The sequence below is a fragment of the Nannospalax galili genome, unplaced genomic scaffold, assembly GCF_000622305.1.
Source record: "Nannospalax galili isolate Female #2095 unplaced genomic scaffold, S.galili_v1.0 scaffold202, whole genome shotgun sequence".
NCBI classification, from domain to species: Eukaryota; Metazoa; Chordata; class Mammalia; order Rodentia; family Spalacidae; genus Nannospalax; species Nannospalax galili.
This window is the reverse complement of record NW_008349000.1, coordinates 589,398-617,147: the sequence shown is the minus strand read 5'-3', so window position 1 is coordinate 617,147 and position 27,750 is coordinate 589,398. Positions and strand designations below refer to the sequence as shown.

The following is a 27,750-nucleotide window of genomic DNA, read 5'->3' as shown; positions in this document are numbered from 1 at the left end:
AGTGGAGAAAATCAATGACACAGAGTTGATTTAGCTGTAAAAAGCAGGTTATCAAGCAATATGTATATGCATGTGTGTATATGTTTATGTGTGTTGTATCACATATGCACACACTACTATGTAAGGCATAAGCATGCATACATAAATGAATGTGTGCTATGGTCTATATGTCTCTTACCAATTTTGTATGTTGTTAAGAATCCCCACTGCCAACTTTTGGGAGGTGTTTAGATCATTAAATCTCTGCAATCATGACTGATGGATGCTCCCTAAAGAGGGACTATAAGAGTGGACCTATGCTCTTTCCTTTCTGCTCTGCCACGTGCAGATGTAGGAAAAGCTCATACCAGATTCTGGTACCTTGATCTTGGGCTCTCAGAATTGGGAGCAAAAATTTTTCTGTTCTTTATAAATGACTTAGTCTGTGGTATCCTGTTATAGTGGCACAAAATCTAAGGCCCTGTGTGTACTCAACCAATGTGTATTATTAACAAATGGGACAGAATACAAATGACATTTTCCAGATCACATGCCTTCATAAAACTTGTCACTAAGAGGATGGTGGGGTCAAGGACATAGTACCTCTAAAACAGCACCTTGGGTTTTGATGAAACAGCAGTAGGCAGCTATTGTTTGGAAGTGTCCCCTAAAAGCCCCCTAAAATGTAACCCTAAAGGTTAAAGACTTCATTACCAGGAGACGACAGAACCTTTAAGAGCTGGGGCTTACCAGATGTGGTGGCACATCCCGGCACTCAGAAGGCTGAGATAGAGTGATCAGAAGTTCAAGGCCAGCTTGGGCTATGTAGCAAGTAAGTTCAAGGTCAGCCTGGGTTATGCAGCAAGACTATCTTAAAACTCTCCCCCTCCAAAAAAACAAAAAAATTACAAAGAAAATAACAGAGAGCGATGAGACCTCGTGGATGAGAAGTTCTATCACCTATGGGAGTGCCATTAGAAAGGCTGCTGGGATCTAGCACCTTCTTATGTCTTTGCTTCCTAGCTACAAATATTAGCCTCATCCACCAGGATGTTGTCTCACCACAGGCGCCCAAACAATGGGCCAAGTAACCCATGTACTGAAGCCTCTGAAACTAAGTCAAAAGCTTTCTCTCCTTTTAAGTTGATGTGTCTCTGTTATAGGGATGGGAAACTAACACACAGGTCACTGAAACAGGAAAAGATGCTTCTCATCCTTTTGAAGTGGACTGCAAAACTTAGCTGAACTTCTTCTGCAAACAGGACCCTTGTTCCAGGCTGGCACTGCGACGAACACTTATAGTCTCAGCTACCTGAGAGGCATAGGCGAGAGTTAGAGATCAGCTTAGGTAACACGAGGGAGGGGTAAGAAAGGAGAGGGAAGAACTCACTGTTACAGGGTTTGTGCACAGCGGCTCTAGTTTCATTCTGTTGCTATGATAAGAATCATGACCAAAAGCAGCATTCCTAACCTTCTGAACACCGTAGTAGAGCAGCACGTGCACTGGAGTGAGCTCACGGCTGATGGAGCTGTGGCTTGCTGCTGCTGCTGCTCGGCATCACAAGAGAATAACACTGCATAAGTCTAGCCCCCCAAAAGACAGTAATTCAAATTTCAGCTAGGTGGTGGTACATGCGTGTAATTCTAGCATGTGAGACTAAGGCAGGAAGATCACAATTTCCAGACCTGCCTGGGCCACATAGTGAGACCCTATTTCAAAACAAAACAAAATATAATTCAAAATTTGAAGTATGGTTTCTATTGATTATACATCAATTTCCCAACATCATAAAGTTGAAAGATCCTAGCATGAATCATACATCAAGGACCATCTGGGCAATGTTTTAGGGTTTCCAAAACTTCTTCACGTTAAGAATCCTACAGCTCTTAGCATGTTTCCATTCAGAATCATGAGGGTCACAGTGTCATGTGAGAGTACTGGCAAGGCTAGTACTCAGCACACCCCAAAGCCAGGGGTGTGCAAGTCTTTATACCAGTTTAGCAACTGTCTACAGGCAGCTGACCTCTGACTCCCACTCTAGGAATGTGGCTAAACAAATCTGATTCACAACCCAGCCCATGGTCTTTTCAGTTTGATCCAAAGACGGTAAATGAATGGTTTCTTTACCTGGAGAGATTTTCCCAAGATGCTCATTAGCTACCTTACAAGAAAGTGTGATAGGGTCAGACACACTATCCTAAAATACAGCACACTGGCATCTGAGAAGATGGCAGGAACACAAAGTCTCCCTTCCATAACCTATGTAGAAGGAACATTCTTATTTCTGAAGGGATGGGCCAAAGGAAAAACTAAATAAATACCTCTTGCAGGCCAGTGAGATGGATCTGCTGGTAGAAGCCACAGTCCATAGCCCTGACAACCTGAATTTGATCCCAGGATTTCACAAGGTGGCAGGAGAGAACTGATCTCTGACCTCTACACGTTCCTCCATTCACACACAAAATAAAATATATAATTTTTAAATAAAAAAAGGGGATTCTGGAGGGATGGTTCAGTGGTTAAGAGCACAAGTTGCTCTTGCCGAGAACATGGGTTTGGTTCTCAGCACCTATGTGGTAGCTAACAACCAGCCATAACCCCAGTTCCAGGGAATGTGACACCATCTTTTGGCCTCTGTGGGCATTGCATGCACGTAGTACACATAGATATACAGACACACAGACACACATAGTCAAAACACTCATACGCATAAAATAAAAATAAATAATAAGAAAATGCCTTGTTAGGTTTTCCTGGTTTATTCTCATTAGATACTAACTCCCACTGTTAAATCCCATGCCTCTATGAACATCTGCTCTTTTTTTTTAAGATTTGTTTTTATCATGTGTGTATATATGTGAGTGTGCATATGTATGTATGTGTATGTATGTGCAACACTTGCATGCCTGGTGCTCTCAGAGATCAGAAGAGGGTATAAGATTCCCCTGGGCCTGGAGTTACAGGTGATTATAAGCCTCCTGGTATGGGTCCTGGGAACCAAACCTGAGTCTTCTGCAACAGCAGCAAATGTTCTTAACCTCTAAGCTATCTCTCCACCACTGATTGTAAGAACACACATGTTTAGATGTTTCCTTGGATTTTCATTTTCATATAAGATGATATATCTTCATGTGATGTAATTTGTCACATAACACCTGTATTAATAAATTGATATTTTGTCTCTCTCAATCTATCTATCGCCAGAAGAACAGCAAAAGAAATCTTCTCTTCTTTACAGATGTCTATTCATTTAAGCTTGCACATGTTCATGTCAAGCCTCACAACAATGGATTATAAAATACTCAAATTTCAAGTACATTAAAACGTGTGTGTGTGTGTGTGTGTGTGTGTGTGTGTGTGTGTGGAGGGAGGTATCTTAGTTCTGAAGAAATACTATTTTATTTAATACCACACTGATATTATTGTCACACCCTTGGGTTTCTCTATTTTTACCGTGATTTTTCTGTCTCTTGATAATTGCCACAGCACAGAGAGCATGATGCCTTTGTTAGAACCATGCCTTCTGTAGAGTTATAAGCAGTCCATCTATACCTGTGACATCTTTTCACTACTCTCTGTTTTTTAAAGTCACTGCTCATATCCCACTGGTCAGCTGCCTGCTTACTAACCTTTTTCATACTCACTGCTGTGACACAGAGCAGATCCTTTGGAGTTAATGCACCAATGTAATGGACTCAAGAACAGAGCAAACACGGCTGCTTAGTGAAAAATGAGATGCTACAATATCACAGAAGGCACACAATTTTAAAAAATCACCTGTTGGATTTCAGAAAAAGATATTTTTGCTTGTTAGTGTATTGTTTCCTGCAATTACCATGAAAGTTTACATATATGTTTTTGCGTATGTGCCTAAGCAAATATGTTTGAAGTCACCAAAATATAAAAATGTTATCTGAGAATTATTTTTAAGCTTACTAATATTGGTGAATATACCATTGAACATAAACTACATTTTCTTTTGTGGTTCTGAGGATGGAACTTAGCATTCTAAGTAAATCTTCTGCCACTGGCCTATATCCTTGGCTCAGATTGCTTCTATAAAACAGACAGACAGACAAGCTCTCTATAAGTTATAACTTTTTTTGAGAACCCAGTATTTATTTTTATTTTATTTTATTTTATTTTATTTTTTGGTCTTTTGAGACAGGGTCTCTCTGTAGCCCCAGCTGTCCTGGAACTCACTATGTAGACCAGGTTGGCCTTGAACTCACAGAGATCCACCTGCCTCTGCCTCTGGAGTGCTGGGATTAAAGGCATATGCCACCATGCCTGGCAGAACCCAGTATTTAAATGAGATTTTTAAAAGCATTTCACTGGCTTTTGTTTTAGTGATTTTTAGGGCAAACTAAGGCCACTCACTGGGAGAAGGCAACTAGGCGGGGGCCTGGTTCCCGTGATGGGCTGTGGAAGCCTGTGGATTACTGACAGCCCAGAAAAGGAGTCATTTGATTGGCAGAAGCAGTGTGGCCAAACAAGTTGGGGATTTGGAAAGGTCTTCTGGCTTGCCCAGCACTCAGGCACGATGGTTAGAATAACTTCATTTATACTGGCCCAAGCTGCCAGAAGGATGGCTTACATTAGCATTCTGGAGTCTGGAGTTCTACAAGTGATTTTTTTTTTACCTCAAATTCACTAGAAGCAACAAGCCCCAACATGTAAAGTCTATAAAATGTGGGAGAGTGTGTTAGATTGCTTCAAGCAATAAGTCCTAATGACGTCTTGGCTCTGAAGTTGCAAGAATCATGAATAATTTTGGCATAGTTTACTCCACTTTCCATACCTGTGCAGTTCATAAATATGTATACATCAGTAGATTTCTTCCCAAGGCACATTTCATAAGGATGCTAGCCTGTTAAAAATATGGACCAAATCCAAGCACATAGTAAGAAACCTAGGCCACCTACAAACAAAAAATCTAAATGCTCTCCTAACATTATTTGTCTGATATGCTGGATATATTTTCTATCTGTCTCTTTGATGATGTGATTTGGATATATGCATCATAGAAACATCTGTACAGTGATGCATGTAAGTGAAAGAAGCCACTGAGTACATGTCCAACACCTAATATAGTCATTATTTTTACAATCCTACCCAACCCAAGGCTCTAACTACTTGTAGGAAGAATGAAGGTGAGACATTCCAACTTTTTTTTACGCAGTTACAGTTTAGTGATCATTTAACTTCATAAGAAAATAAGAGCTTTCAATCTTTTTTAAACATTAAATCAGAGATGCATAGTATATAAAAACAATCTTGGACATGTGCATTTTTGATTTAGTTAATGTTTTATGATTTGGTAGATAACGTCCCATAAAACCATGGGTATGTGAATTCAGTTATACCATTTAAAATTTTGTGGTATTTCACAATCCTAGAGAAGAGACACAATCCTAAGTAAAATTGTGTTTCTTCTCAACTCAGTAAGTATGCAAAGCAATGCAAAATAGAAACTTAGAAATTAGCATTTTATACCACAGTACAGCATGTTGGCCTGTCCTACATATAATTTGAAAAAGGATTGCTTTTGCATCATTTTTGGCCTATATTTAAACTTATTTATTGTGTGTGTGTGTGTGTGTGTGTGTGTGTGTATGCATCTGAGTGTGTCTATGTATGCATTCATGCATCAGAACATGCATGGAGGTCAGTTGACAACTCTTGGGAGTCAGTTCTTTCCCCCACCCTGGATCAAATTCAGGTCATCAGATCTGCATGTAAGTGTCTCTGAACTGCTGAGCCATCTTGCTGACCCTTAATCCTTTTAAGCTTTAGCTTCAAAGAAGCATAATAATGCTCATTGCATTCTCTTATTGAAAAGGATGAGGGGATATCTCAGATCCTCATGTGTATCATGTACATTACTGAGGGGTAAAAGCTTGGTAACCAGTGCCTTAGCAACAGCAAAGGCAAATCACCATGGTTCATAAGGACTCCAAAGGGCACAGGTTTGCCAAAGAGAGGGTAAGATTGCCCTGTCACTTAATGTCCTGGGCAGATAATGAGAACAAACTTAGAGTTATGGTTTCTGGCCAGGGAAAAGAAGGACATTTTCTCCTAGGAAACGATGCTGGTACAATCTACCACACCAGGGCAGGGCACCAGAGGGAGGGGGTTGGATCCCCCCTACACCCTAACTGGTCTCCTTTCTAGTCCTAGGCTGGAAACACTGTCAGAGGAAGGGGAGGGGAAGGAATAGTACTCACTGTGAAGAAATAAAACACCCTCCACCAGAGGGGTTGGGCTCTTCACAAGAGCCTGGAGGAAACACCTTCTGGAACTTAAAAAAAATATTTATTTATTTATTTATTATTAATTTTTGGGGGAGTCTTTTTGAGGCAGGGCCTCCCTGTAGCCCCAGCTGGCCTGGAACTCATAGCTATCAGCCCGCCTCTGCCTCCTGAGTGCCGGGACTAAAGGCATGTACCACCATGCCTGGCTATATTGCTTTTTAAAAATATTTAGTTATTTTTATTTTATGTGTATGAATGTAAAGCCTGCATGCTGGTGGGTGCACCACCCTCTGGAACTTTGTATAAGCAGAAGAGGCTAGAGGTCTAGAGTGTGAGTAACCTCAACCAAGGTTAGTGTCACTCCAGCACACAGGGCCTGAGAGATGCCCTTATGGGCTGCGAAGAGCTCTGAGCACCTAGGCAGGTTAAGGGAAATGGAAGTTGGAGTGGGCACCAAGACCCCAGGGAGGGGAACCAGGCCTGGTTATGGGAGTAAACTATGAACAGTAAGGCTATACTCAAGGGCTGAGGGCTGAACACCAGTCCAGAAGATAGTGGGTCTTGAGGCTACTCAAAATTGCCTGCTAGGAATACAAAATGTTTCTCAATTTTCTTCCTCCTTGTAAGGAAATTTCCTTCTGCTACTTTGTGGCAAGCTGGCCAGTGACTGGTGTCAGCAGAAAGAAAGAAACTCGGGAGCTTCATCTGGGGTCAGGTAGCCAAAATATAAGAAATGAGGTCCCTCTGCTTAGGGCTCACAATGCAGGAGGAGATGGAGGAAGGCTTACCAGTAAAATGGCCCAGGGACCAAGGGAAAACTGTGGGACTCCATGTGTGGTGATAGGAGGCATAAGGGAGACTCTTCAGAGGGCTTGATGAGCTGGTCAGGCAAGAGTTCTGGGGCCAGTGCAGGCTGAGTAAGCAAGAAAGTAGAGAACAGCTCAGTGTTTGGAGGAGCCTAAGAGATGCTCCTAAGAGAGCACCGTACAGAGCAAGAGGTAGCGGAGCAGTGGCTTTCTGAAAAAGGCCCCTCCCACAAAGCATAATATATCCTCTTGCAGAGGATCCTGGTTTGATTCCCAGAACCCACATGTTGGCTAACAACTGTCAGTAACTCCAGTTCCAGTAGGTCTGACACCTCTTCTGACCACAGTTGGCACTGCATGACATGGGTGCACCTACTTACATGCAGGCAATACACTCATACACATAAAATAAAAATGAAAAAAGACAGTTCCTCAAGCAAAATTACTTTTAAAAAAGTCTTTCAATGATGTATAATACATATGGAAAAGTGCTTACATGATATATATGTACAGGGTGACAAATTTTCACAAACTGAACATACCTATGTAGCTAATACTTAGATTAAATGGAATGCTTTAAGCACCCTAGGAACTCCTCCTCTGTAATTAGAGCTCCATCCAGTCCCTGTGGCTCCCCCAGAGGGATGTATCATTCTGACTTCCAGACTGGCTATGCGTAGTTTTGAATTTAACATTTCTCTCTTTGTGTGTGTGTGTGTGTGTGTGTGTGTGTGTGAGTGTGTGTGCGCGCGCGCAGGCGTGCGCATGCAGGTGCATGTGTCTGTGTGAACATGTGTGGGGGCCAGAGGGCACTGTTTGGATCCTGCTCTGTTCTCACGCTCAGTCTTATTCCCTTGAGACAGAGTCTCTCACTGTGTCTCTCACAGTCTCTCAGCAATTCTGTCTTTATCCTCCACAGTACTGGGATTATGACGGCGTATGCATCTAACCATATCCAATTAAAAAATTTTTTTCGTTTTTTATTGAGCTTTTGTACATTTTATACAATAGTTCTTAATCAAATTTAGACCCCTCCCCACCCATGTTCCCCCACCCCCACAGCCAGGCCTTATGTATTCTGCCATACATGTTAAGTCCTATCTAGTCAAGCATTTGTACCCAGATGTCCTTCAGTGTAAATTCATCTACTTGAGTCTAGTCAGCCTATTTAGAGATTGTAAGTAAGGCCTACTCTTCCTTACTCAGTAGCAATCAGTCTTCAATAGTTTCCAGACTGGGCCAGCCCACCACCCATTTCCCTTGCTAATTATATGTGTATGAGTGTTTTGCCTGCATGTACATAAGTGCACGGTGTGCATGCAGAAGAGGGTGTCAGATCCACTGGAACTGAAGTTAAGGAAGGTTCTTAGCTGCCATGTGGGTGCTGGGAACCAAACCCAGGTCCTCTGCAAGAGCAGCCAGTACTCTTAACCACTGAACCATCTCTCCAGCCCCCATAGCCCCATTTTTGTACTTCCTTTGGAGTCTTAAGAGTAGTCCCTTTTGTCACTGGTTATGTCTGTGAGATTTGAGGTTGTAGCTTAACGGTAGAACCATTACCTAGCATGCTTGAGGCCTATGTTCAATCTGAAAAGTTTTTGAGATCTCTCCATGTTATAGAAAGTCACAATTTGTTCATTTTCAGCACCATACAGTGTTCCATGCTGCAAACGAGCCACAATTTATTCGTGCTACTTTTCCTGGGCAGTTGGATACTTACCAGCTTGGGCTATGGCAGACAGTTCTGTTAGGTAAGGGTGCAACTGTTGGGGCCAGCGTGCTACGTTTCAGGAGTGGCTGCCAAACCCTTCTTCAAAAGAGTGGCTACAGTTTCCACTGTCAGCAGCAGAATAGAGACCGTTAAAACACTGATGCGTCAAATAAGATGGCAGGGCCCACCACAGCAGTGTTCTGCAAAGCCTTCCAACTACAACTTGTAGATTAATTTTTTAAGAAAAGTTCAGACCTCACAGAATTTGAAAAGGAGACTTTCAGTGTCTAATGTAAATCTTTTCTTTAAAAGTTGGGTAACCTCTCTTTTTTCTTGCTCTTTGAGGGGAAAAATTCTCATCAGATTATATGAGAGGAAGATTGGAAGATGTACGATTCAAGATGATTTATCATGGTGGAAAAATCTAAGGTGAAGAATGAAATGAAATGAATAACGTCAGCCAAGCTACTGGTGGTCGCTAACGGTCACGCCACAGTCAGATGAGAAGACTCTCCCAGAGCCAAGGCTGCTACCTCATTTGCAGGACAGGAACACAGTATTTTGGTTTGGGGTGGGGGGAGAAGGAAAACTGTGAAATGGCTGAAATCCTAATATGTTTGGGTTAGTGTCTTTCATGAGGAATTCTCAGATATAATTTAACCTTAAAAATCTCAAAGTTGCTAGGTGTGGTGGTGCACACATTAAGTTCCAGCATCCTGGAGGCAGATGCAGGTGAACTCTGATTTCAAGACCAGAGTGGTCTACAAATCAAATTCCAAGCCAGCTGGGGCTACAGGAAGACCCTGTCTCAAAAAAAAAAAAATCTCAAAGTAGAGCTAGAAAGATGACTCAGTGGGTAAAAAAGAGCACCTGCTATACAAGAGCAAGGACCTGAGTTCGAAGTGCCAGGACTTAAATGATAGCCAGACGCTTATCACCAGCATCCATAATTCCAGGGCTCCTACAGGGAGATGAGAGGCATACACAGAACCCCTGGAAATGCATTGGAAAAACAACAAAGGGATCCTTTTCAAACAATATGGAAGGCAAGGATTGACACCTGAGATTGTCCTCTGACTTCCACGTGTGCCATGGCACATATGCACCTGTATCCACACACATGAATTAGAAACACACATACAAATCTCAAAGTAACAACAACCAAGTTGGTATATGCAAACTATTACAAATTGAAAATTGATAAAAGTCTGCCTGGTATATGTGGCTTTTAAGAAAGGTTCATAATAGGGGCTGGAGAGATGGCTCAGCAGTTAAGAACACTGTTCTTGCAGAAGACCCAGTTTCGAATCCCAGCACCCACATGACAGCTAACAACTGTCCATAACTCCAGTTCCAGGGGATCCAACAGCCTCTTCTGTCCTCCATGGGCAGTGTGCAACATGGGTGCATTTACCTACATATGGGCAACACACACATACATATAAACTAAAAATAAAAAATAAAATATTTTTAAAAATTTAAAAAAGAAAGGTTCACAATAACATGGCTATGTAGTCATGGGAACCTATAGCAAATATGAAAAAGAAAATGCCACAATGTTTTTAGCCTGCCACTGTTTAATTAGAAAATCTGCAACTCACATGCGATTTTATGAGACAGGGTTAAACCGTGAAGGAAACTGGAATTGGAGTGCTTTTTTTTTTGGCCAGGATTCAGATGTTCTGCTAAAGCACAAATCAGAGAGAAGCCTTTTAACAAAAAACAGAGTCACCAGGTGGAATCAGTTGTCAAGGTGAAGCGGACTGTCTGTCATTTTTACTCAGAAGCACACTTGAACCTCCCCATTAGGGCCTCCTGTCTTAAAAGAAGGTTCAGGCTTAAGGAAATCTATTGTGACGATAACTTGAGCATGACAAATCCCAGTAAGGCCAGAGGCAGGACACCGCCCACTGGAAGCCTCTCCAAGTCCAGCACCAAGAAGACAGCAGACCAACAGAACCAGGATTGAGCAGAGCTGGTGTGGTTCCAAGGATACCACAGGCAATCACCTCAGATAATGCTGTAGTTGTGTGATCAAATGTGTATCTGAAACCCACTTTCATCTTGTCTGTACATTGCCCTTGATAGAAAACAGCTGCAGACATGGATTATTCTACAAGGACAGGAATACATTATTTGAAGCTTTGATGATACCAGCACATCTTAATGTAATCAAATCAGAGTCTATAAGTATGTCTAGGCTGAATGGAGGGAGAGCCTTCTCTCTCATACCTCAGGGGTACTGAGGTCCCCTGAGGGTGATTCATTTCTGGCTATCACCTGAAGCAAAGGTGGGGATGATTTCCTTGAGGCCATAGCCTCAAAGCACTCAATTCTGCCCAGGAGCATCCATGAGCCAGACCCGCTTCTCACTTAGTTGAACTTCGACTCCATCAAAACATTTTGTTTAGCTTCGTGAACCCCTTACATATTTTATTTCAATCACTCAGGAAACATTAAAGAAAAAGAGCCTAATTAGAGAAGAGCAGGGCTTATTAATGCCTGTGGGGTCATCAGCTCTCTCTGGCTGCTGGGGCAAGAGTGTAGAGCCCCTGATTCCTTCATCACACACCTGGCACATTCTGTGTGAATGTCAAACCCACAAGCCCAATTGATTAATCACCCTGCCTGAGAACCTATGAAAAAAAGTTCATGTTATCCAAGAGCTGTGTGAAGGACCTTGGGGGTCAGGATGCAGGACCAAACAAAATGAACATGCCTGCCACATTCCTCATCTTACAGTCTGCTTCCAGCTCTATAATCCCTGACTATCTGGACTGTACTCACCAAGAACAGACATCTCCACTGCAGATCACAATGGTTGGTGTACAAGGACTCTGACCACCCTCCCTACTCCCCAAGGACCATTATCCATTTCTATAAGTCGGAGAGCCTTGGGACTACAGAAAGCTGCTTGAAACAAGTGGCTGGGGACTGAGAAGTTTTAATGATTCTACCACAAATATTTCTTCACACACTATAAACAGAAAATTTGATTTGACCAAGAATAAGATATTTGATTTTCTATCAGTGTACTAACTGGATGAGATCATGCAAGGGAATAGGATACTCCACCCATCATCGCGCCAATGGCTCACAATTAGATCAAGGGAACAGATATTCAAAAAAATAAGTGTGAGAAGATGTGATTTAAATCTTATGATAGTAACCATACAGATGGTCCCTGGCTTACAATGGGTGGTCTTAATGATCTTTGGGGTCTATCGTGGCATAAAAGCATACCTTACAACCATTCTGATTTTTACTTCAGTAGCTTATTAAGTGTAATAAGTGTTGAGATGGTCAGCACTTAATTATATTATAAAATAGACTGTGTTGATGAGTTCTGTTTTTGGTCTTTTTCCCCCTAGGATCTCACTGTGTATGTTTTCTGGCTTGGAATTTGCTGTATACATGAGGCTGGCCTTGAACTCACAGAAATCCACCTGCTTCTGCTTCCCAAGTGCTGTGATTAAAGATGTGCATGACCACACCTAGCCTGTTATTTTTTTTGAGACAGGTCTTGCTATGGAACTCAGGCTGGCCTTAATATTGCAGCAACCCTCTTGTTTCTGCCTCCCAAATGCTGGGATTGCAGGCATGTGCCACTACACTCAGTTTGTTACATCACTTCCCCATATCGTAGGATAATGTAAGTGTGCCAAGCACATCTGAGGTAGGCAAAGCTTAGTTACTATGTTTGGTAAGTTAGGTATATTGAATGCATTTTGACTTAGAGTATGTTCAACTATGATGGGTTTATAAGGGACTGAGCCATACTGTAAGCTGAGGGGCACCTGTTGTATATTGCTACGGGGTTACTTTTCATTTCCTTTGGAGAACATGTGTTATGGGAGGGGGTGGAGTCACACAGCTCATGGCTGGGCTGAGAGAGAATTCTAAGTCATACTGATTTTCCTCTCATAGCTGAGACTATTTTCAAAACTTTATGCTATCAACCTCCTAATTCTCACAAATATTTTATCATAAAGATTTCACCTCAAGGTTATCTTATGTTAAAATATTCTAACCTTCTCAAATACTTTTCCACAAATATTCACATCGTGTGATTACTATGATTGGAGCAGGTCATTTCAAAGCACACATTCCTAGACTGGAATGAATAAGAACTTGGACAACTAGGGCAGTTTAAAGTCTGATTGTGCCCAATCTTCATGTCTAGGAGAAAAGTTTTAGTTATAAGCTAGAGAAATCTATCTGATTTAGGAGTAGGAATTAAGAAGAAAACTGGTAATATTCTCATCTTTTAGAAATTTAACATTAGGCTAAGTTTTGTGAACTAATAGTAGTCACACAGATTGTTCAGGAGAGACTCCAAAATATTCCTTCATCTTAGCAACATTAGAAGTGTTTCCTAAGTAAAACAGGGTGAAATGGCTTGCAGGCCAGGAGGATTTTGGACTGATGACTGCATACTCTCAAATTTCATATGCTGAGGTCAGACCCTTAATGGGATGGTACAGGAAGGTAAGGCTGTGGAGAGGTGGGTTGGGGTAAAGGTTGCTCAAGGATATCCTTCTCTCTTTGGTCACATGAGGTTGAAAAAAGAATCCACTTGTCTGTGAAGCAGGAGAGTCCTCCCTAAACTCTGAAACTTCCAGGGCCTTTATCCTGGACTTCACAGCTTCCAGGCTTGTGAGCAACAAATTTCCATTGTTTACAAGTCAGCTACTTGTCATCATTCTGTTTTAGATTAGATAGACCGAGACATATTTGAAGAGTCAAAACTTTGATTTATCACATAAGAGCCAATGAGGACTAAACAGCATAAAAGAACTCTGTATGTATTATTTTATTTAATCCCTACAAGGCCTTCTGAGATTTTTCTATCCCTATAATTGATGATTAGGGACCGACGAAGTGCTTTGTGGAAGTGATACAGAGCCGCATGATCTTATTCTTATTATCCCCAAATAATTTCAGCATTCTTATCCTCCTTTAAAAGTGTTTGTTTTTGTAATGAAAATATGAAATCATTTTAAAATTAAAAAGTACAAGAAATTAACCTAGTTACTCATTGCCTCTAGTAGGAAAAAATGGATTTTGATGGGGGATGGGGAGCGATGAGATGCTAATGTGGGTGCAAGGGATGCAAAGGCCTCATGCCCTGATGAAATAACCTTGCAAAGGCAGAGGGAAAACACCATATGCTGCTGATCCAGAACTCTTTCATTCAGTCAGTCCAACTCTGCTCCGTGCCAGCTGCTGGGTTGAGTATTAGCAATACAAGGTGACTAAGGTAAGGGGCCTACTCTCCAGAACTCAATTTGGAGAGGAAGCCAGAGATGTGAAAAAAGCAATGAGCACTGTATATTGAGAGCCATGCCTCTGGACACTGCTGTGCCAGCGCTGGGGGCTAATGTCCCGAGAAAATTAGGGGAGATGCCACTTGTGCTGGTATCTAAAAACTGAGGAGGAATTTCCATGGCAGAGACAGGAAAGACTGTCTAGGAAGAGCAAAATTCCAAAGGTGTATAGGTCTGAGAGACCGTGGGGTATGCTGGCAAGGGAAGACAGAGATCTGACTGATTCATGGGACCCCTCAGGATGGGTGCTGATGGCAACAGGGAGACAGCATTGGAGAAGTGGCCAGGATTCTGAGTCTCCCAAGTCTGGCATGCAGTCTTTACACCATGGGCAGCCAAAAGCTTTAGGCAGGGTATGTGAGGTCTATGCTAAGATCACTTATGGCCTTGGAAGAAAGAGAAAGCCAGACAGGTGCAGAGATGCCGGCTGTCATGAACTTACTGGGAGGGACCTTTGCAGCTCAGAGCCCTTGGTGAATACCCCCAATGAGCTTTACATTTCACAAGTGACAAATCAAGGTCTGGAAAGGTTAAGAGACTTGCATAAAGCTATCTAGCCACGGAGCAACAATTGTCAGGACTAGAATAAAGCATCCTTTTAACTTGCCCAGACAACCAAAAAAATAAAAGGTCTAAAGTCAGGATCTCCCAGTGGTGGCTTCAAGCACATACACTCGAAGACAGTACCACAAATATTAGAAAGCTGTGTGTGATAGCTTACACCTGTAATCCCAGCTCTTGGGAGGGAGGCTGTGGTGGTTCATCTTGTCAACTTGATGGGATTTAGAATCACCTTGGGGACAAATCAATGGGCATGTGTGAAGTATTTTCTAGAATGGGTTAGTCAAGGTGTAGGGATACCTACACTTACCTCCGGATACAATAAAAGGTAGAAGGTGATTTGAGAACTAGTATGCATTTCTCTTTTCTTCCTGCCTGGGATATAATGTGACCAGTTGTCTCAAGTCCTTACCCTATGACCTATATCATGATGGACTGTACACTGGAACTGTGAACCAAAATAAACCCTTGCTTCATCAAGTCGCTTTTGTGAAGGCATTTTGTCACAGCAACAAGATATATAATTAATAAAGAGGTTGAGGCAGGAGGATTGCTACAAGTTTGAAGCCAGCCTGGGCTAAGATTCTGTTTCAAAAAAATATAAAACCAACCAAACAAACAAGAATTGGATAAAAAGATGAAGCATTGGTTTTTATTGTTGTTGTTGTTATTGCTGCTTGTTTTTTGAGACAGGGTCTCCCTGTAGCCTCAGATGGCCTGGAACTTGGTATGTATATCAGGCTGGCCTCAGTCTCACAGAGATCCAGCTGCCTTTGCCTCCTAAGTGCTGGGACTAAAGGCATGTGCCATCACACCCTGTGGAGCATTGGTTTTATGCTACTTTTGGATTCTTATTATCTCATATACCAGATAACCAGCACATTGACATTCTTGAGTTATAACAAAACATTCACCAGGGAATTGAGGGAACATGAATAGTTACTTTCTTAAAGGAATCAAATCCTGTCAGGCTGGCAAGATGGTTCAGCTGGTAAAGACATCTGCTGCCAAGCCCGACCTGAGGCTGATCCTAGAACCCACATGGAGGAGAGAATTGATTCCCACAGATTGTCGTCACAGAGTGTCGTCTCAGCTACACACACACACACACACACACACACACACACACACACACACACGTGCGTGCACATGCACACAAAGATAAATGAATATAAAAATTTTTTTTAAATGCTTTATAAAAAAAAATCCCAAGTATCCACATTGCTGCGACTCAGAGACAGAAAAGTCCTTTGTGAGCAGCATGGGTTTGTTCTTTTATTAGAGCTACTACGGTCACTCCTGGAGCTCTGTTGTCTTGAAAGAAATCCTGCTAGGCTGAAAATATTTCTTCCACTGAGTTCCATCTGCAGGGTTAGTTCTCAGAGATGCTGACCCCAAAGTAACTTGGATTTGGGATGGCATCAAAGTCAATTTTTATCAGAGATTTAAAGTCTAACACACTCTGTTTCTGGAATTTGAGGACAAGGAAAAGAGTTTTATTCTGCTTTTCCATAAAACTGAGATTTTTGAATAGAGCAAAGCTCTTCCAAGCCCTCCCATAATTTTACCCCAAAGAGGATGATCTACAGGGAGTGTGCATTTTTCAGTGTAGAAACAGACTTTTGGACACTTGCATGGTCCCCCAGGAACCTGAGCTTTCCTATTTAAGTGTGAAGTCATGGCAGGTCAGCGGGGATCTCAGTTCCCATGGGCAGAGGTTGCTTCTGGTAAACTGCAAGAGCTCAAGTGAGTCACAAACCAGGGAAGAAGGTTTCTGCATCCTTCAGAACAGCGCTTCACAGTGTGCACAGTGAACGCTTGTAAGAAGTAGAGCACATTGTGTCTGTAGTTACTTGCAGATGGGAGAAAGTCAGCCGCAATAATAAATTCACGGAGGTGGAGTATGTTATCACACACAGAGCCAGGATGTGTGATCTAGAAGGTGTGTGTGGGGGAGTTAATACCATATGTTGTTTGACTGTGGTGGGTCTGCTCTCATGTCCCAGCAACGTGCTCCTCTCAAACAGCTCCGACACCATCCCCAACACCTCTGTCCTCTGCCAGACCTACACAACTTACCAGGTACTGAAGTCGCTGTCGCTCAGTCTCAGGGGTGAATTCCGAAGACATGGGGATGATTTCTCCATTTCTGATGATTATGGCCCTGAAATGGTGAAAATGCATTGTCAGAAGCCAAACCTTCTAAGGATCCTGACTCTGGGACAACCACAGACAGACCATGCACTAAAAGGAGCGATTCCATCTCTTCCCACCTGCCACAGGCTCACTGCTACCATCTCCAGAGCCCTCACCATGTTGGGGGTATCTCTGTCTTCAAGGTACTGCATTGTAGTCAGCTTGGGATAATTTTGCTTGATTTTTCTGCTACCTGGATCCACTGCCTTAATGCCCTAGCAACACGCATCCTACTCACCATGTAGCAAACGCTCAGTGATTAAAATGGATGGATGAACGAATGAATGTTGCAACAGAACTCACTCTGGTCCAGGGCTGTCCAATAGAACCTTCTGTGATCATGGTAATATGCTCTGTATGGTCCAACATGGCTACCCCCAGCTACATGTGCATACTAAGCATTTGACATCTGGTTAACGTGCAGCCAAATAACTAAATTTGTAATGTTATTTAATCTTAAATAGTCTGATGTGGCTAGCGTCTAATGTATTGGACAGTACAAATCTAGACTTTTGTTACTCAACGGGGAACATGAAAGCAACACAGAGTTCCAGGCTCTACGCCAGACTTCTTGACTCGGAATCTCCACTGGGGTAAAATTCTCAAGCAATTCATAAACACGTTAGAAGCTAAATACTTCTGATCTAGACTTTTGAGTTTCTAGGTGAATGTCCTGGGTCCAGAAAAAGACACTCTTATCCTAAGGCTCATGAAATTCACACACTCTAAAAAACTGAGCCCAAGAGCTGCTGTCCACTCAAGGGCGTGGGAGAGTAGAGTTCCCCAAAGCTGTGCCTACAGCGAGACTGTAGGACTGAGAGCCACAGAGCCCCTGTCTCAGAGATGCTGCAGCTTCTTTGTTGGGTCATGGGAATAACTTAGGGCCTCACTCAAGCACTGACATATATTCCCAGCTCTCCAAAGTGCTCCTGACAGCCCCTTTCTAATGATTTATTGATTGGTGGTGGTAGAAGTTTGCCATTCTTATGATGAATGGAAGTGGCCTGGGAGTTGCATGTTCTACCAACCTGAGAGCTCCTTGGCACTGGAGAGATCTTAGACCTGACAAACTTCTAAGCTCATTTTGTTTTTCTGGTACTGGGGGATCAAACCCAGGTCTGATGCTAGGCAAGCACTCTTACTGAACTGTATCCCTAGCCTTCCTGATACACTTCTGAGGGAAGACCCACAAACACGGCAAATGCTTCTCATGAGCTCAGCACTGGGGGACACCTTGCTATTTTTTTTGTACCAATAAGCCCTTGGAGAGGCAGTCTCTGACTTAGAAACAATCCTTACACATGGCTTTGGCTGTTTTGACCCCATCCTTGACCTCTCTGCACCAGTGGCAGCTGTGCCCTAGTCACTACCATCACAGGAACTAGTGGAGGGGCACAGGTTGGGGGTGGGGAACAACACAAATCTTACAGGTTTTATAGACTCAATGGCTTCAGAAGGAAAAACAGTAGAAATGTAGGGAAATGGGAAAGTTTAGGGAAGCTAATTAAGGCAAACTACCACTTGCCATGAAATTACTTATCAAAGGAAGTCAGGAGAACTTGGGAGAATTTCCTTGAACATGAGGGAGAGAACAGAGCCAAGAGGCAGTGGATGCTCAGTTAAGTATTGCAGACTTGACTTTACATGTCCAAGAGCCCTCCACTGGAAACTCAGCAGCTCCTCTCACCACCTAGTCTCCTTTATTTTCAGTTTCTCTCTCCAGTGACAGTCTTTTCCATAGCATAAAACCATGCTCAAAAGCAGTATGTTTAAAACCACACAAAATGAAGTCACAGCCAAATCCATACTGCTCTCCTAGTCTAAGACCTGCCTTCAGAGAGTATCCTCGTTTTTCCTATTAAGGAAAGGCTCACACATTAACAACAATGTACTCTCAGAGCCTGTTTCTTTACTCCCCATTGATGTCTCAAACACTGGTGGATTCACTTCTGGTCTCCCTGTCCATCCCGCTTTTGCCAGAAGAATCTACTGGCTCTGTACTGGATCTCTACTGGATATGTCATTGTTAAGATCCCATGGCAGAATTTGATAGTCACTCCCAACCTTGGCTCTCGGGATCGCCTCCTTCATATAGGTTCCCTTTTACCTCTCAGGGCATACTCTCCTCTGGTTCTGGGGATGAGGAATTTGTCTCACTACTCTCACCCAGTGGGCAATCTCGTTTCATTGCTCCTTACCCCTAAGGCTAAGCTAGACTCCTCTCTTGCATGCCCCTTTAATCTGCCACTTGTTGCTATACAGAGGAGCACACAACTGAGGATCTGTCTGTCATCCATGCTAATGTATAAGCTCCTAAAATAACAACCATGTCTGACTTGACTCATGTTCTAGTCCCACTGCACATAGCGTCAGGCCATGGTAGGCAGAATGGGATACATAATTTCAGGGTCCAGTGTGAAATATAATCACGAGGCTCCTTGTTTAAAAATTAAAAACTTGAAACTGGGAGATGGTTCAGTCAGTAAAGTGCTTGTCACAAGAGTATGAGGACCCGAGTTTGATGCCTAGCACCTATGTAAAAGAGCTGGCATAGCAGTGTGCACCTGTAATCCCAGAGCTGGGGAATTGAGGATGGAGGATCGCCGGGGTCACTGGCCAGCCAGCCTAGCTGAATCAGTGAGCTCCAGGTTCAGTGAGAGACCTTGTCTTCTAAAAATAAGATGGAGAGTGGACTGAGGAAGACATTCATCAACCTCTGGCCTCCTAGTGTACATGTTTACCCCCCTCCATGTGCATGAACGCATATGTGCACACACACATACATACACACAACTGAAAACTTCAAGATGGCAACATCAGGGCATTAAACCAAATGTGGGATCCCTTAAAGTGGGCTCTACACGACTCCAAGGTTACATGCTTGTGAAGATGCTCATGTAACTCCTGACATTTACTGAATGATTGCATGGTGTCAACATCTATATATTGAGATTTCAGATGGTCCTTCCAGCCAGCACATCGCTGTTGGGCTTCAATTTAGAACAGCTATCAGGTGTATCCATGAGGCTATCCCATGGGATTACATATTTTAGTAATGTTCCAAAATGACAATCTGGTGTTGCCCTCCCTCCCTGCCCCAGCACATCTGTCCCCCAGAATTCCCTGATTCATGGAATAGCACTACTTTCCACTCAGATGTAAATTCCATTTCCAATACCTTTCCCCCACAAGTCCAACCAGACACCTGTCCTGTAGGCTTCACCTCCTTGGTTGCACATGAGTCCATCTTTCCTTGACTTCTATTGCTATGTCTTGGTCAGGATTTCCATCAGAGCCTGTTTGTCCCCCATCATTTCTGCCTACCTCTGACTCATAGGCGCAAAATGAGGTTGTAAACAATTAGCACAATAATCGTACATATTTGTGGGTAGTGTGATATTCAATATCTGTGTATAATATATAAGGATCAGATTAGAGTAATTGCTGCCATCATCCCCAATATTTATTACTTCTTGTGATGGGAACACTCACAATGTTTTCTACTAGCTATTTTGAATATGCAATGTCCTGAGGTAGACTGATCTTACTATGTCAAAGTAAGGAACTGGATAGTTCCTCCTATCCAGTTACCCCTGTGCCCATTAACCATCTTCTATTCTACCCTATCCTTCCAGCCTCTGCTAACCACTATTCTCTATATATTTTTTTTTTAATTAGAGCTCTTACCAACCCTGACTACAATTGCTGGCACCCACACTGCTTCTAACTACCCTGAGGATATTTTCTGGGCAAACCCCAAGTCATTGTCTCTGAGTCGCCAACGTTCTGTGCCTGGCAGGTGACAGATGGGCTATAGTTGTCTTCTAAGGCATGGGACTATGAGACCAGAGACTGAGCTGCACTTGGGTAGAAATATCCAGAAATGAAGCCCTAATCAACTCTTTTCTTAGTAAGAAAATTAGTAATTGTATATAGTCTGAGCCTTCAGAAATTCATAAGCCTTTCCAATGGTTTTACAAAAAAGAAACATTGCCCTAAGAGGATATCATTACAAAGAAGTAACTTGAATGACAAGGGAAAACAAGGCAGGGCTGTCTTCTCATGGGACAGAGGAGGGAGAATGTATCAAGGACATCAACTATACCACGCTTACATTTCTAAATTTCAAATTTTATATGAGGTGTCTGCATCCATGCTGATGTAATTGTTCAAGTAAGCCTAGCCAATTACTTCCTTAAATAGGTAATCATATCAAATATCCCTGTATACAGAACATTCTTCACTTTATATCACATCCTTCCTAGAAAAGTCACCTGTGGATTAGAGATGACAATGTAAGCCAGGTGTGGTGGCATACACCTTTAATCCTAAGACTCAGGAGCCATAGGCAGACAGATACCTGTAAGAGGCCAGCCTGATCTACATAGCAGGTTCTAGACCAGCCAGGGCTACATAGTGAAACCCTGTTTCAAGAAAAGAAAGAAAAAAAATGATATGTTTGGCTGTCAGCCTGCCCAGTCCCGATGCTCTGGTACCCTTCCTATGAGGCTTCCTTTTGATCTTTCTTTCATCCCTCTGATCTTGAGATCAATTTGCCAGAGTGCTGGTCTCCAAACTGGCATAGGGCAGCACAAGAAAAGGAGTTTCAAAGGGAATAGAATGGGTGTGGAGACTCACAAATCTCGTCCTCAACCATCAATAGGAACACTTTTAAAGCTACATTTTCTCCCTACAGACCCTGCACTTTGTATCCTCTTCATTATTTTACAGGATGCTTTTTAAAGGGAAATTAGGCTAAAAATAAAACAAAAGGCGAAGCAGTAACAAGGGCCAAGGAGAGCTGGCACCTGCCTGGTGTCCTTCGGCTGGACCTGTGCCTATTGTTCTGGTTAGATTTTGGATGATATTCCATTTACCTACCCAGGGATTATCAGGATTAAATGAGGAAATTACTAGAGGTTGGAAACTACCTCCCATCTGGTACCCCTTACCTTATAGAGGGAATGATTCTTAAACTCATTCCCCAATATTAAGATTTATCTTTCATTTAGAGTCTGCAGCTGAAAACTATACACCTTCACTTTAATGTAGATGGGTGTTATTTATGACACAGTGAGTGACTGTCAGCTGCAAGGATGGAAGACTATGACGTAAAGATCTGAACGGCTTTTTAGATGACAATGACCTTGATCCCCAAATATTAGCCACAGGAGAGGATAAAGGCAATTTATTCTTGAAGGGAATTTTGAGTTTGGAGAACAATTTCTAGAAAATCCTGTGTCTTCAGTCCTCTGAGGTTCTATTTTAGAATGAAAAACACCCACTTTTTGCTACTTTTGTGAGTAAAAATATTAGGTAGTCAAGAGGGAGGAAGGAAGGGTAAATGGAATGTTCATTTTATGATTTCTCGTAGGGAGATCACAGTGACTGTCATGTCCACAGAGCAGGACTGACAAAGCCCCAAATGGCATTTGATAAACAAGCAAGCAAAAGACAAGGAAAATAAAACAAAGCAAAGCAAAACAAAACAAAACAACAACAACAAAAAACAGAACAGTTGATCAAGCAATACAGAGAAGGGAAAAAGCAAACGTTCATTGAACACTTGAAAAGATGCTGACCCTCAACAGTATGGGAAAATGCATATCAAAACCAAAGTAATATTGGAAAACATCTAAAAATAGTATTACAGGGGCTGGAGAAATAGCTCAGCAGTTAAGAGCACTGGATGCTCTTGAAGAGAACCCAGGTTTGGCTCCCAACACTCACATGGCAGCTAAGGACAGTCTTTAACTCCAGTTCCAGGGGATCCGAATCCCTCTTCTAGCCTCTGTGGGCACTACCCACACATGGTACTCTTACACGCAGGCAAAATACTCGTACATATAAAATACAGATAAATCAAAGAGTATTATATAGTCATTCTCAAAGGGGTGAGAACACTTATTCTCCTAATTAATGGAAATTATTGTATTTCTAAATGTATTAAAATTATAATGACATAGTCAATGGTTTAGCCAGGTCACTTTGGGGAATGAATTCCAAAGAACTGAAAGACACAGTACACAGGATGCACATACACGAATTCATGCGCTTGCGTTACTTGTTCTGGCAGTCTCGAAATATGTCTTGACTATCAGAAGAGGAATTGCTGAATGGATTAGTTTGTACATGGTCATGGAAGCATCCCCGATAGAGCAAGCAAGAAAAGCAGGACGCAGAGTACGGCATGTGTAATTTGACTTTGTAATGGCAGAAGTTATGTACAGATTTCTCCATACATATGGTGTCTGATCGCAGGCTAAAGTCTTGCGTGTGATCCTACAGGCCCAACTGTAGGCAACTGAAGAGGCTTCGCCTGGTAGGTCCTCCTTGCCCAACCTTGGTGCTCAAGTGAGTGCACGGTGACCTCCAGGCAGCCATGGTCAACATCCTGCTCCTGTGCCCTCCTATGCACCTGCATTCTGAGCTTGGTAGAGCTGAGATACCTCTTTCCACTGATTCGGTTTTTTCCACTTCTAGTCCTCTGGCTTCCACCTCCCTTCCCAGCCTCTGCTGAATAAAATGGCAGGAGCCTTTAGTTCTGAGCTTCCCTTTATCCAGTGCCCAGCACACTGTGTATGAGCTGGCAGAGCCTCCACCAGTGCCAGTGTGGGTATCACCCAGGGCTGGCCGAGGGGTAAATGGAAGACTGTGAACCAGCAAAGTTCTTTTCCTTCTTCTTGCTTGCAGGACTGAAGTGAATAAAGTCTTGATGATTGCATTGCCCCTGGCAGCTTGCTAGTATGAAATTATGTCTGAATGAGAGGTGAGACAGTATGGATATGGGGGGGATGGTTAATTTCCCTTTATATCGTGTCTATGAGACTGTAATAGGAAATGTATTCCTTTTGTAAATTCAGGGAGGAAGGTCTCTGCTCAGATTTGGCTACATACTCCCTTAAGTTCTCTTTAACCTGTACTCATCTTTGAAAACTACCAATCTTTGGGTGCCTGGGTGCCCCAAACACTAGTCCATAAATTCTGTCCAGTGGCCCAACCCCCGACCTCTCAGGGGTCCTTTCTTCACACTTAGGCACAAATGCAAAGGTTTGTCAGGAGCCATAAACTGAAAAGCCAGCAGCCAAAATTTGTTGTAAAAATTTGAACTTGTTAAGTTTGAAAATGTCTGTACATTTCTGCCACCTGTTTTAGGAGGGGACCTGTAAGAGGGGGGTTCCGAGTTGGCAACTGTGTTAAAAAAAATAAACAGTACAAAAAGAGGTTTTGAGAGATTAACGGGGTGATCATTTGCTGATGGCTGGCTCCCATTAATCTCAGCCAAAAGGATTTCTACAGGGACGACCCCACCCTCCAGCTTGAGTGATCTGTCTCCCTGTCTGATACAAACGCCTTTCTGGAGATCTAAGGACCGACTTGCAGCTGTGCCCATAGGTAGTGGCAGCATTTATCCATGTGTGACTTATCAAGCAGCCACAGAGGAGTTTCAATGTGTTAAATCGGCGATGCTAATAAAGCAAAGGAAAAGCACCCAACTCAGGTACTCATCTCACGGCACTTAGCTACTCCGCCACCACTAAGGGCCTGGGAAGGAAGGCTGTGGGAGATCGTCTCACCGGGAGGCTGCAAACAGCTGCTTACACTTTCCTTGCTTAGAAGATATTCCCTTTGTTTCAGGGCAAGCAAAACTCAACAGACAGTTGGCCCTCCGCATCAAACGCACAGGTTCTATATTCACAGACTCATCTACTATGGATAGAAATATTTTTTTTTGGGGGGGTGAGTGTCTCTACACTGCACATGTGCATGCCTCTTCTTGCCATTATTCCTTAAACCATATAGTATTGCAACTCTTTATAGTGCAGTTAGGTATTATAAATAGTGTAGATATGTAAAGTGTGTGGAAGGACGTGCATAGGTTATATGAAAATACTGTGCTACTCCACATAAGCTACTTGAATGTCCTCAGATTTGGGTGTCCTTTGGGGAGGGATGTTGCAGGACCTGTCCCTGTGGGTACTGAGGGATGATTTGATGCTGTGTGTTAAGAGTCACGATGAGGAAAGCTGTCCTGTCACTTTCCAGGGTGCTACCAGGTTTGAACAGTGGCTCATTCAGACCCCTGACCATTTCTAACCTTCTCCCAGAAGCAGTTGCCCCGGTCAACTGGAGACCTCCTATGTGATCAGCCATGGCAAGAGCAAAAGCTTCAGATTCAGGGAAGAGTTGAAAACTGAGAGGTCAGAGGATGATGAAGCTGGGAGAATGAAGTGCAGCAGGGCAGGAGTCCCTCAACAGGGCTTTCTGCAGCCTCTGCCCTGTTGCCAGCGCACATTCCATCTACCACCTTCCAGCCCGGTTCTTTGCCTTCTAGCTCTCTGTCCCTCAAGCTAAAACCATTTGCTTTAAAACCAAAAACCAAAACTAAACCCCCAAATTCAGTCAAACAATTCTACAAATAAGCATGACATGGGAACAATGAATAAGTATATTGCTGATCAGCTTCAAGAAAGTTTTACCTAAGTGTGCACACGTTTGCATGTGTGTATGTGTTTGTGTATATGTGAAAGTGGGTAGGAGGGGAAGAGGAAGAGAGAAGCAAGCTCAGAAGTTGAGTTTCTCTGTAGAGCACGAATGGGAAAGGAGTCCAAAACGGCCAGTTGCTGGGTTTGAGAAGCAGGTAACAGTGTCTGAGAGTCTAGTTTCCACACAGGAAAAGGCATTACAAATCCTCAAAGCAAGACAAAGCTGAGGATCGGCTTGGCCCTGAAGTCACCATCCAAACCAAATTGCTTCACCTTGTCACACCTTGCTTCTCCTCCGCACATGGGCATTTGCTAGACAGCAAAGTCAAGTGTCACGAGGCTATGGTTTGAAGGACTCCTGGTAGGACAGAATTTCATTGCCATTGCTAATCATTAGGCACTCATCCAGTCCCGCAGCTGGATGTAGTTAAATGTGTGTCAATGCAGAAACTCGAAGGCACTGGAGGAAGGGTCTGCAGTATGCTGTCCCCTGCCTCTGCCTCCAACCACCTTTTTTCTTTTTGTATGTATGATACTGAGGATTAAACCTAGGATGCACACAAGCTAGACAAGTGCTCTAACTGACTTATATTCCAGCCCATTTTTACTTTTTGAGTTTTGAGACAGTGTCTCACAAATTCCCCAGGCTGGCCTTGAACTTACTCTGAACTTAAAATCTTCCTGCCTCAGCCTCCTGAGTAGCTGTGATTATAGGTCTGTGGCATAAGGCCTGGATGGGTTGTAAGCCACAATGCATTTAAATACCAAAGCATTAAATGAAAGACTGGGGCAAAGGCTAACAGTCCAACCTCCTTCCAGCTTCAAACACTCAGGGCTCATATGTGAGTACCTGGTGCCGAGGAGGCTGGTGCTGGCATGGAAACAATACAGGTCTGGAGATCAGAATTTCTTGGTGCCTGGTTCACATCAGTATCTAACTCTGAGCCTTGGTGCCTTGCCTATGAAAAGAAGGGGTGTGGGGACTGATGACTTTGCAGGTGGTTATCAGGTCCTACACTGAAACTCTCTGGGAAGGAAGTGGGGTAGGCAAATACCTGCAATTACTCTAGTTACTACTTTTCTTCCCAGCAGGTGGTAATTACCATAATTTAGATCCCAATAAATAAAACCAAATTCAGGAGCACCAGGATGGGAAAAGCCACCCTCACTGCCTCTCTTAAATCAAAAAGGATGAGGAATCCATTACTGAGCAAGGCCCCTGATATAATTCCTGTTGTCATCCAGTCCCCTTGGAAGGTAGAGCTGCAAAGGGAGCGTATTCATGGGATGCCCTGATTCCATTACACACTTTTCAGCTGAAAGTGATTCGAAACGCAACATTAAACTGCACATTTCCAGAATGAAGGAGAAAATCTGGTACAAGGTGACAGAGAGAAGCCATTCGGAAAACCCTTTTTGTCAGTGTATATCAATTCCAAGGTGCGAGCGGGAGGCATCCATTCTGTCCAAAAGCATCAGGCCTTGCAGATTCTGTTCCAATGCAGCAGAAGCGGCCCGTCTCCTTCAAAAGATTAGAGAAGTGTTGCTGGGAAGGAAAGCAGGGCAGCTGCCAGAGCAAGCTGGGGTTATTCCTGCCCGAGGACAGCCAGGCTGCAGAGGCTAATTAGAGGTGTCAAAAATAGCCAAAAACCAGGAGCTGGAAACTGGTTTGGGTGGGTTCCTAGTCAGTCCATTCTTGGAATGGCTACCAAAGAAAGTGTGCCAACAGGAAGGTTTATTTAAGAAAATTTCAAATCCACAAGTTCTTCAGGAAGGATATTCATAAGACATGTACACAGAGAAACATTCAGATGTTGAGGCAGCGGCAAAAATAAGTGGCTAGTCACAGAGGATCAGTGGGACCAGTGTTCCTTGCCTTCTTCACAAGCCACACCGACAGCACACAAACCCAATACACAAAATTTTCCAGATCAGGTAAAAGACTCACGGTCTTAAAAGTTTTCAAGGTGCTTATTATTTGAAAAAGTCAAAGGGTTCATCTGCATATTAATTTTATGGTAGTTTGTTTTTGAAGTATAACCCACTTAATGTAAAATTCACCTGCTGAAGTGCACATTTCAGTAGTTTTTACTATATCCACAAGATTGAAAGATAATCATTATTTCTTTTATTTTTAAGGTATCTTTATCATCTCAGAAATGATTCATTCCCCAAATAAGACCTCATTGCTCGCATAAATTAGAAGTCGTTCTTCATTTTCCCTCTTTCTAGCTCTGCCAACCACTCATTTACTTTTTGTCCCTATGGATTTCTCTATTCTGAACACATAATATAAATGGAATCATACAATATGTCTTTTTATTGTCAGTTTCATTCACTAGGCATGTTTCCAAGGCACATTCATGTTACGGCATGCACGAGCGCTTCATCCCATCCTATCACTACGCCACATTCTGTTTAACCACTTA

General features: G+C 42.8%; 1 protein-coding gene across 1 annotated transcript in view; it reads right to left on the bottom strand.

Annotated features, from left to right (window-relative positions):
• The window catches only part of Ppm1h (protein phosphatase, Mg2+/Mn2+ dependent 1H), a 297,333-nt gene that overhangs the window by 82,691 nt on the left and 186,892 nt on the right, over window positions 1-27,750 (bottom strand). Inside the window, exon 5 of the mRNA XM_008846139.3 lies at window positions 16,719-16,803. Coding sequence (XP_008844361.1) covers window positions 16,719-16,803 — 85 coding nt within the window. The remainder of the gene's footprint in view (window positions 1-16,718; window positions 16,804-27,750) is intronic.